The following is a 10,922-nucleotide window of genomic DNA, read 5'->3' as shown; positions in this document are numbered from 1 at the left end:
CGAAAAAAAAAACGGTTTTTTCCCAAAATTGAATTGTTTTTTTCAGGCCTTCACATCTCTAGTGCCGCCGCCGCGCTCGCCATTTGAGCATGCGCAGTAGCGGCGCACAGCTAGCGTGCCGGGGCCGCCGGCACGCCAGCTGTGCGTAGTGACGTCACTTGCTCCTCGCGCATGCGCAGTATGGTCGTGCAAGAGCACGCGAAACGGCGAGACTGTGGGCAATGTAGCTCACGCAGCAATATATGGCTTCGCGCAGATGTTGCTATCGCAATCCTCCGGGTTTAACCAGAGCCAATTTTTTTGCGCGATACGGGAAAACAATAAATCCTTGCTCGAAGCACTGAAATCGCCCCAGCCGAGCCGTGATGGTAGCAGCGTGGCTTCGCTCGCGCCGGGGATAAGGCGAGCATCAGGTCATCGAGATGGGTCAGCCGGATGTGCCAACGCACCCTCGCTCTTTGCTGCGCATCTGCTGATAGAGCACGCTGGCATGCCGTTTCCCGTTTTACTTCTGGTGCACGTGTACGTGCAAGCGGGATACTTATTCGGCAACACACACCTCGGCTGAAAAGCGCGCATGCACAGATCGCGTGCCACACGGAACAAAAGGCAAGAAAATGACGCAAACGACACTTGGACATGCGATGACTGCCTCCTTTATTTCTTTCTTAAATGAGTATCATTTACTTTCTGAATGTCGCATGTATCATTTTTTGCGGTTATTTTTCCTGTGGATGTAAGCGCGCGAGAACTTTTCAACTGCGGCGTGTGCTTTCCGATGCACTTCGCAGTTCCTCGTAGCGTTCATCCCATCTGCACTGTTCTTACTTGCGTCTTGTGCGTCGTGCTATACCATCTCTTGAACAAATGTATACATAGATTAACCGATCGAACTTCTACGCAGCTTGTACTGTTAGCAATGTTATATTTCTAAAATGGGCCTCCAGCCTAAACGTGCGTACTTTTAATTAGAAGGCTGTGGCAACGTCACAATGCGAAAATGCCGGTGTATGTAGGCAGCCTCGGAGAGTGAAGCCTGCACCCTGATGAAGCACCGCCCACCGTCACCGTCCGGAGACGCCACCAATCACTAAGCCACTTATTCGCCCACCACTAGGCCTCAACCCACTGGAAGCCCAAGCAGAAGTGGAACGAAAATGAGACGGCTAAATCGAATTCAAAGACGCAGTGAGAAAGCCAGCGGCCCTCTAGAAGAGCCATCCACCAGCCGCCTCTTCACCCCACCTTCACTCTCCATGAGCGCCTCCCCACCCCCTCACCCACATCTGCCCATCTTGCTTTCCAGAAAAAGTCTGCCGCTTGTGTGAAGCCTCGGTTTAAAGCAAAATCATTTATTGGAGCAAAAGCATACCAGAACAATCGAGGGTGAAATCTAACTGCTTTCTCAGAACTGTCGCATCAGATGCTCCATTATCCAGTAGATTTTTTTTTTTTTTTGCTTGAGTCGCCACTTGAAAAGTGGTTGTCTCAGCTCGATTCCATCCGGATGCAGTGAAGCTGGAGGTAGCTGTCAGGACAAAGGTGAGGGTGCCTCTGACCCGGTAGCCGTGCATGCATGTAAAAAGCTCTGTATAAATGTATGTAGTTTAAACGCTGATTGTAGATTACAAATATATGACTTTCGGCAGAAACTCGTATCAGTCTTGAAACACGTCGGCAGTTCACTGCAGACACCCTAACACAAAGAAGGCCGCCGCGGTGGCTCAGTGGTTAAGGCGCTCGGCTGCTGATCCGAAAGACGCGGGTTTGATCCCGGCCGCGGCGGTCGAATTTCGATGAAGGCGAAATTCTAGAGGCCCGTGTGCTGTGCGATGTCAGTGCACGTTAAAGAACTCCAGGTGGTCGAAATTTACGGTGTCCTTCACTACGGCGTCCCTCATAGCCTCAGTTGCTTCGGGATGTTAAACCCCAATAAAAAAACTTTTTGAAAATTTTGGTCCACCTTCGCTGAAACAATCGGTATGTCTTCTTCATGCCCCGCGCGGACGGCACCGTACATCCCTGCGTGCGCTTTCCTCACTGGTTTGCACGACCCATAGGCTTAGCCGCACTGCATGAACAGTTCGCACACGATTAAGTGCCAACGGACCTTTGCAAAGAGACGTTGCAGGTTCCTCTAGTTTGTTGCTTGCGTTCCTACTCGCCCTCAGGTCACCTGGGCCTTCCGGAGCGCATGGGCAAGATCCGTGACTTGTCCCTGTTCGACGCGGAGTTCTTCGGTGTGCCGTCCAAGCAGGCGCACCTGATGGACCCGCAGATGCGCCTCTTGCTTGAGACGTCGTACGAGGCCATCGTGGACGCTGGCTACGACCCTGCTGCGCTCCGGGGCCGTAGGGTGGGCGTCTTCATCGGTTGCTACACATCTGACTCGCATGAGGCCTTCAGCTTCGACGCGGACAAGATTGACGGATACGGCTTCGTGGGAAGCTCTCATGCGATGTTCGCCAACCGGATCTCTTACTCATTCGATTTCCATGGTGTGTGCGTTGCCATCCAATGCCAACTCGTTGCCTCCGAAGCGATAACTTATTTCCTTTCTTTCGCTAAAAGTGTCTTACTCGTGCTAAACTTATCGTAAAGATCTCACTTCTGCTAGACGATGTGAATGATTCCTCAGTTGAGAAATCTAAAGAGATTAATACTTTGGCGCACTCGAAGAAAACATGCGCAGTAGATTCACAGCATTTGTTTTTAATCGAGAGATTTGATGACAAGACACTGTCATGTATGTGCTTTTGCAGCGACAGCTTTTAAGCTCGTGTTTCTGAGTTTCGCATCATAGTATTATGCCGTAGAGTCGTCGATATAACCAGTGGAAGCGTTGTCATGGGAACCACTCGGTGGGTGATCACGGTGTAAGGAGGAGGATATGACGACAGCGGAGGAATGTCGGATGGTTCACCACGGGAACCATCCGACAGATGGTTAGCGTGGAAGGAGGCGCATGCGCCGAAAGCATAGGAAGGCTTAATCGGGGGTAGTTACCGCGGAAGGAAGAATGTATGACGAGAAAATGAGGCGCTAGCGGATGGTGGTTACCATGGGAACCACCCGGAGGGTATTTACCCTTGAAGGAGGAGGAGGCTTAACATGGTAGGAGGAAGGTATGGTCATAGTGCAGCAAGGCACAACCAGGGGGTTCCTGAACGAACCAGCGCAAAAAAACACAACGGACAAGAAAAAAAAATTCGCAGTGGCTTAGCTCTGGTTAAGCCTGGATATACAAGCGAAAAGCTGCATTTATGCTCTGTTTGACGTCATGGCTGTCGCAGTTCGCGCACAAGGCACTGGGAGCACCACTATAGCGGTGTCGGTTTTGAGCCAACTCCCTCGTTATCACTTCTGGGTCTTCTTTTCTTCCTTCCATGACGAATGTCTGCGCCTCTTCTACGGCCGCCGCCGCCGCCGCTCACGCGTTATCGCAACGCCTTGCGAAAGGACCTTCTCTTGGGACTGCGGCGGAGACCGCGCGGCAGCGGCGAAGGGTAGACCGTTGGCGAGGAGGAGAAAGGAGGGGGTGGCGAGGAGGGAAAGGGGCGCCACGGCGGCGCCCAGGGGTGGCCCACGCGAAGCGGGGTGTTGACGAGTCTAGTGAAGCTTTTCGCTTCAAAAAGGCGGAACACGACGGACAGGAGCGCTGAACTTACAACTTTATTTCGGAAGTACAGATGCAACGTATATTTACAGCCATGTCAGGGGGGCGTACCACACAAGGAAAGCAAGAACAAGTGGAATCTACAAGGTCATGATGAGACAAGCGGCACAAGCAAACAAAAGATCTTAGCTAATATAACACGTGAAGGTGAGAAGTTTCAATGGAGGCAAGAATAAACAACAGAGAAAAAAACGGAAAAAACGCCAGACTTCGTCACCTTTTTCGTGGGTAGTTACCGAGGAAGGAAGAAGGCATGGTGAGAAAATAAGGCGCAAGTGGAGGTTGGTTGGCGCGGGAACCACCCGGAGTGTGCTTACCGTAGAAGAAGGAGGAAGGGCATGGCGAGAGCACAGGAATGCAGCATGGTCCTTCTGCGGCAGCTGGTTTGAAAGTTGCCACCCGAGGAGAGCGTCATGGTTTGCGCCGCGCTCCTAGAGAGGGAGGCTGGAAAAGAGAGCTAGTCTAAAAGCAGCTATGTAGGGAAACTAGAAACAGTGCTCTAGAGATGTACAGATATGAAGTCGATCTCACAAATCGCAAAGTGTAAACTTATGAACCTTGTGTTACACAGTGGTAACGTCTTGTCAACTTTTTGATCTTGCCTTTAATATTTGTTTGAAGGCAGGCGTACGAGGGATGTTCTGTGGCAGTTATGGCGCAGTCAGTCTTTAGCGGGGTATTTATTACCCTAAAATTTCCGAGTTTCCTTGCTAAATAATAACAGCCATATTAATATGGGCAGGTCTCATGCAGCTTATGGAGTGTGCACCTACCATAATGCACTGTCTGTATTCACAGATCATGAATGAACTTCGGAGTAGCCATTCCCAGGACGGATGGTAGCCCGAGCTGCGGTAGATCTGCTGTGATCTTGCTATGCATATACAAAACAGCACGCAACGCTCGAACGTAGCATAGGATATTAAAACTCGAGTCCGCTATTTTTGAGACAAGACTATATATGGTGGAAAAAAGAGAAGACATGAGTCTACAGAGCGCATTCAGCCTCATGTCGTTTGTATTATTCCACCTTGTCTATTCTTGCCCTCAAGTTACAGCCCTCTCATTTTAATATATATAAGCAACTAGCCTACTTGGATGCAACGCTGGCTAGAAGTCGTTCTCGCCTCACACTAATCAACGGGGAGAGTTAGCGTGTAGAAATTGAAAAGCTATTGAATAGCATCATCAGAAAATTTACGGCCTGTGTCACTTTGTACTGCAACCACTCGCGGGGTTGCATGTTGTAAAATGGCAGAGTGCAGTACGAAGAGTGACCCCTTGTGCGTGGTAGCCAATGGACGAGCGGCCACTTCAAAATAGCCGGTAAGGTAAACGGCACAGACGGCAACTCTGCGATTTCCGTTTGAGGACATTAGAAATTGTCTAACTTGATCAATTCTGACTTACCGGAATGAACTGCTGGGAGGTTTCACATGGTGAAGCAGACCAGGTGGAGCGGTGCTATGGCATATGTGTCCCACCCCTTGGTAATGGGTCAGCTGCTCATCCAAGTCCATCGGTTGTGCCACTGATAGAGTGGAGCTCCTGGTTATGCAGCCAGGAGGTGCTGGGCGCTGACCGGGGAATGGCGTCTCCGTCCAGAGACATTCCGGGCATCGAACCGCCAAACGGCCAACCGGCGACGTCGAATGCGGCGAGGTCCGAGCTTAGGATCCGTTGTTGCTTCGGTTGTACCCAGCAAAGGGGATGAGTGCTCAGAAAACTGTCTCCACAAAAAACTTCGATTATGGCGTCTCTTATAGTCAATATTCAGCTTCGGGACGTTACACACCAGCTAACATAACGTAACAAAAATGTGACCTAACCTCAGAACCATGAAACAAATTCACATTTATTGCTCGCTTCCAACCTGCCGCACCTCCTTCTCAAGACATCTGGAATCTGCAAACGTAGTGAGCTGAATGTCGTGGAGTCTTGATTAAGCTCGGCGTTGTAATATGGTGCGGGACAAAAGCTGGCCCTGTATCTCCCAGAAAATAAACTTCTGTGTACTTCCTGCGCATCTTCCTGGAGCTAAAGACAGCGCGCAATTGGATGGGTGATATGGAAGTCGAAAGAAAAAATTCGAGGGGACACTTAGCACCGCCTTAAGGGTATGACGCGATAGTTTTAATCAGTGAATGCCTATATATGCGGAATTGGTCATTATCGACTTTATATTCATAGATTCCTGGGCGTCCTCATACTGTTCCTGGCGCTGTGGTACATCGGTAAAGCTAAGCGCCACTGCCCTGCGATGGCAGGTGCTGTCGTCGGTGGGGCTTGTGAGACCCAAGTTGATTGGGAAGAGCAAACTCTCGCGACCAATCATTTATTCAATTGCCACCTGCTACTGTGGGCAATTGGGTCATAATCCGCTGGGCAGGTTTTAACGACGCCATATAGTCACGGGACCTAGGTGGCCCCCCTAAACTGCTTCTCCGGGTATTTTTCGCTCACAACGCCGACGACGACGGCGACGCAGGATTGTCTGCCGAATCAGAGCCTGAACTTTATCACGTTAATCTTTTGCGTCTCTTCCTTGCCGCCGAGCGTAAGGTGCACTCTCGACAGCATAGCTTTAAATTCCGCCACCGTTCAGCAAAAGCGCAGTACCTTTCTTAAACCTCCTCACTCACAACTCGCTCCCACCCCTCGAGGTCAGCATGCTCTACCCTCTGACTTCGCCCTTTCGACCTTTCGCCTTACTTTAATTTCCTAAAAAAGGGGCTCATGCTCTGATGGCAATAATTAGAGGGTCATGCCTTTCTTATATACAGGGTGTCCAGGCTAACTTTGTCCAAGGGTTAAAAAATAAGATACTTGAGCTAGGCCAGGGAAACAACTTTCATACAGCTACCAGCCGTCTTGCGCATCTAGGCAATTTTTTGTGTCGCTGTTAATTAAGGAGTAATTAAGATCAACTTTCTAAATCCGTAATTATTGACTTTAGACAGCAAATGTGAATGGCAAACTTGGAGAGCACCTTCAGAAACCCGCATTCTATTTATTTGCGATAAAGAAAACCTCACGTGTGTCTTTTTTCCGAGCTCCAAAGAAAGTACGCGAAATACAAAAAAAATCACGTGACTAGCGCATTCGCGCGCCACGATTGTGCTGCTCTCAATCCTGGCTTGAGTGAACGAAATCAGCTGCTGGTATGGCGCGCCGACCCCATTACTCCGGCAGGCCGATATGTCGACGGTGGTTGCAGCGCCCGCGCGAGCCAGTCGGCAAGCGTGACGGCGCAAGTTGCGCCGTCACGCTTGCTGTCTAAAGTCAATATTTGCTGCCTTAAGTCAATATTTACGCGTTTAGAAAATTATCCTAATTACTCATTAATTAATTGCAAAACAAGAAATTGCTTATGATGCGCAAGCCGGTTGGTAGGTGCATGTACAGCCTTTGTCAAAAGTTTAGAGCACAGGGGGTTTGCTTCTAAGCCTCGCAGTGGGTCTCCTGCGACATTCATGGTAGTCCTACCCATTGAGGGAGGCAGGACCAGAAATCTTCTTACCTTCACCAAATTTGGAGCGCTGGAGATGCATTACGAACCAGACAGCGTGCTTCAGAAGCAAACCCCCTGGGCTTCAAAATTTTGACAAAGGCTGTACATTGTTCCCCTGGCCTACCTCAAATATTTTATCTTTTAACCCTTGGCTAGAGTCAGCTTGGACACCCTGTATATCGACAGGAAATGCATGAGCCCTCTTGAGGCCACACTGGACAACGCACTTCCATCAAGGAACTGCTGAAGGTTGCCTCTTACACTAAGAACACAGGAACTATTAAACTAGCACGGCGTTTGTTTCGCCCTTCTGCCTTGCTCCCAGGACCAAGCATGGCAATAGACACGGTCTGCTCTTCGACGCTGACGGCACTGGAGCAGGCCGTTCTATCCCTTCGGTCGGGGAACTGCGAGGCGGCCATTGTGGGCGGAAGCACGATCTGCCTCAAGGCCACCACGTCACTGAGCTATCAGCGTCTGGGAATATTGTCGCCGGATGGAAAGTGCATGTCATTCGACTCCCGAGGTGATTTCGTCGTTTATGATTGTATTTACTTTAACCTAGGCCATTACGTGATCACGATCTGTACAAACCATTCGGTACACGTGAAGAGCGATTCTTAGGTTCACCGCAACATAAGGCCCGGTCCAGGAAAATATTGTAAAACAATGGTTTTCATGTTCCTTATTCGAGATGCCATTACCGACTTCGAAAGTTTCTGGATGAATCAGTATATAGAGTCCCATGATTTCTTCTTCATAAGGGGTATGACAAGGCCATAGTCCAAGTGAATATTGAACTTTAATAGAACTGTGCTTTCGTTCCACAATTCTGAGAGTTATTACTCGTTAGCGTCCACCTAAACGTGTCTTCTGGCATGTTTTCTACGAATCTACGCTGGTCAAGAAAAATTCGCCCTCGTTAGGTGCAGGTGCAAATAATTATATAATAAATTTCCAAAGCACTTTAACTTATCGAAGCGAACAGCTTTTGTTACTAACTGAGACGCATTGAAATAGCTTAAAGTTCACTGGAGGGTGACAATCAACTTTGAAGAATTGTAGAACGTCCGCTCAACTATCAGTGACTCAGGTAACGATTCGTCAATACTGAAGCGACACATGTACAGTCACTCTAAAAAGTAGAATTTGGTGGCGCCATCTAATCCCCATTATGAACGACGCTTTAAGTTGTCTGCGACAAGCACTTCTCTGTTTTTTTTTTCGCCAAAAGATGCGTTCGAGGATGCGTAAGCAGTCAAGAGCGTTAAATCTTCGCCCACTGAACTGGGGATATTCTCGGGAAGCAAAAATGCCAACTATATATGGATACAACTTAAGTCTACATACGGACAGAGGACGGATGGACTAAAGTCTGCGGACTACGAGGGGTGAAACTATAGCCAGGAATTATCTTTGCATTAAAACGTTTATAAAGCACGGCCTTATGCCCCATACTGTTTTATTCTGTCTTGTTGCTGTTGTGAATAAAAGCGTAGAGTATAATTTATCTCCGTCGTGTTGCAGCCAACGGCTACGTCCGAAGCGAAACGGTCGGCGCATTTTTTCTGCAGCGGGCGTCGGAGGCCCGTCGTGTCTATGCCAAGATCACCCATGTGAAGACTTATTCCGACGGGTACAAAGACGAAGGTGAGTGTACCGAAGAAGTAATATTTGCTTCATCTCACTTGGCAAAAAGATAAGGTCCGGACCAGTGAGGATATTGGCAAATCATAGGTAATAGAGCATGCTGCCTCCCATCTCATAGACCGTAGCTACAGGGAGCGTGCGTTGAAGATTGTCATGCCGATCGCAGCGCCCCCAGCGCTCATAGTGAGCGGAGCGAAAAGCTTTGATCACGAACCAAAGCACTGTCATAATGCCAAATGCCTGAGGATATATCTAGGCATGAACTCTGCGCTGTACGGAGTTCTTGTGTAAGATATATGTTTTTCGCTTACAAAAACTAATTTTTCTTTTCTCTTTTCATTTCCTTAGCCTACCTCAAAATTGTCAATTAATCCGAAATGAAAAGTTGAAAGAAAGGTTGAAAATATTTTGCCAAGGTGTTGTAAGAGGCAGTCCAGCCTGCTGACTAAATGTTAATTTCTTCTCCAATTAATTATCTCTGCAGTTTACAGGACTGCACATAAGAAGTCAGAAAATGGTGCAGCCGTTCATGTCACGCCCGAAAGGCCTACTGCCGTTGATCCACCAATTTTCGGTGGACCTACATTTGCTTCAAGAGATGCAGGTGATAGCTGGTGCCACATTTTATTGCTGCTAGCCTTGGTGATCAGCCACCGCCCAATTGTCTGCATATATACTTGCATATACATATAGAAGCATATATACAACACGCACTTTAGCCCCGCCGCGGTGGCTCAGTGGTTACAGAACTCGGCTGCTGACCCGAAAGACCCCGCCGCAGCAGCTGAATTACGATGAAGGCGATGAAGGTCCGTGTGCTGTGCGATGTCAGTGCACGCTAAAGAACCCCATGTGGTCGAAATTTCCGGAGCCCATCACTACGGCGTCCCTCATAGCCTGAGTCGCTTTGGGACGTTAAACCCCAATAAACCAACCAAAAACACGCACTTTACTGACACACTGAGCCGTGATGCACACAACGTGACTGAATGTGGAATGGCTGAAAATCCGATTCTTGAGCTTCATCTAAACTTCATCTTTAAATACGTCTCCACATCGGATTTACCAAAGCGTCCAGACAATTAACTGCCAATCAACAAAGTTGTATAAATAATTATTGTGGCTGCATGCTTGTCGGTTAACCGATCACGTGTGATATTCTGCAAGCTGAAGACTGATTCCATCTTTCAACTACAAAAGTAAAGACATGAGCGAAGGCTGTTTTTGTATGAGCGACGTACAGTTGCTGCGCGGAAGGACTTCCGAGATTTCGTTATGGCGTCGAAAGTTTTTCTACTCGGGAAGGAAGATGCCGAGCGGGTTGCTGGAGGTATGTCTGTTGCAACGTTCTAGCCATCCAGTGGTAAGGCTCCAGCCCTACTGGGCACATCTACGTTAGTCCTAGTTAGTCTTGCATTACTTAAGTTAGGCTTAGGCGTACTGCCATCAAGCATGATTCCCACTGCGGCTGAGCGAATGCGCTATTTCGGGCAATGCTCGCATCAGCATTCTGCGCGTTGTTCCTGTTCATACAGCACAATCTAGGCATCATTCGAAGCTTAATGTACAGCCTGTGATTGTTTGCGCACCGCTATAACGTAGCTTCATTATCGCCTGCACAAGACGGAGTATCGCAGATGACGTATTCGGTAGTTTCGTTGATATGGCCTACTTAGCTAACTTTTGTGAAGAAACTACGTCGCTTAGGACACTTTCGTTTGACCTACATATAGAATAAATTTTTATCTTGTATCAAAGGCTCTCATAATGTGCGTTCTTTGAATTGCGTTTTATCGGCGGTCTTTTAAGTGTTGCAAAATTTGGCTTTTTTTGGAACGTATATCTGCTCTGTCTCGAGGTGCGCAGCAGCAGCATGTTTACTACTCCGGAGGACAGTACACTGGTGCGTTGTGCTAAGTGTAATCCACCTATCTTGATTATTTCATTTTTGATACCCTTTTCAATTTGAACATTTCCGTAATACTGCCTCAAGGTCGTCAAACCGGAAAGGCAACTAAAAATAAACTAACGAAGATAGCTTGATTAAAATTCGTGCACTTCACCAGTATGTTGTCCAAGACAAAT

At 48.2% G+C, this 10,922-nt stretch overlaps 1 protein-coding gene across 1 annotated transcript in view; it reads left to right on the top strand.

The window, feature by feature from the left end:
- The window catches only part of LOC149360481 (fatty acid synthase-like), a 78,792-nt gene that overhangs the window by 6,678 nt on the left and 61,192 nt on the right, over positions 1–10,922 (top strand). The window contains 3 exon segments of the mRNA XM_089567858.1: positions 2,172–2,498; positions 7,513–7,713; positions 8,715–8,837. Of these exon segments, the coding sequence (XP_089423984.1) occupies positions 2,172–2,498; positions 7,513–7,713; positions 8,715–8,837 (651 nt within the window).

Source organism: Amblyomma mixtum, chromosome 2 (assembly GCF_055824585.1).
Source record: "Amblyomma mixtum isolate Tamu chromosome 2, ASM5582458v1, whole genome shotgun sequence".
In the NCBI taxonomy this organism is placed as follows: domain Eukaryota; kingdom Metazoa; phylum Arthropoda; class Arachnida; order Ixodida; family Ixodidae; genus Amblyomma; species Amblyomma mixtum.
Note: the sequence above shows the minus strand (reverse complement) of the source record. Positions and strands in the feature narration are given on the sequence as shown.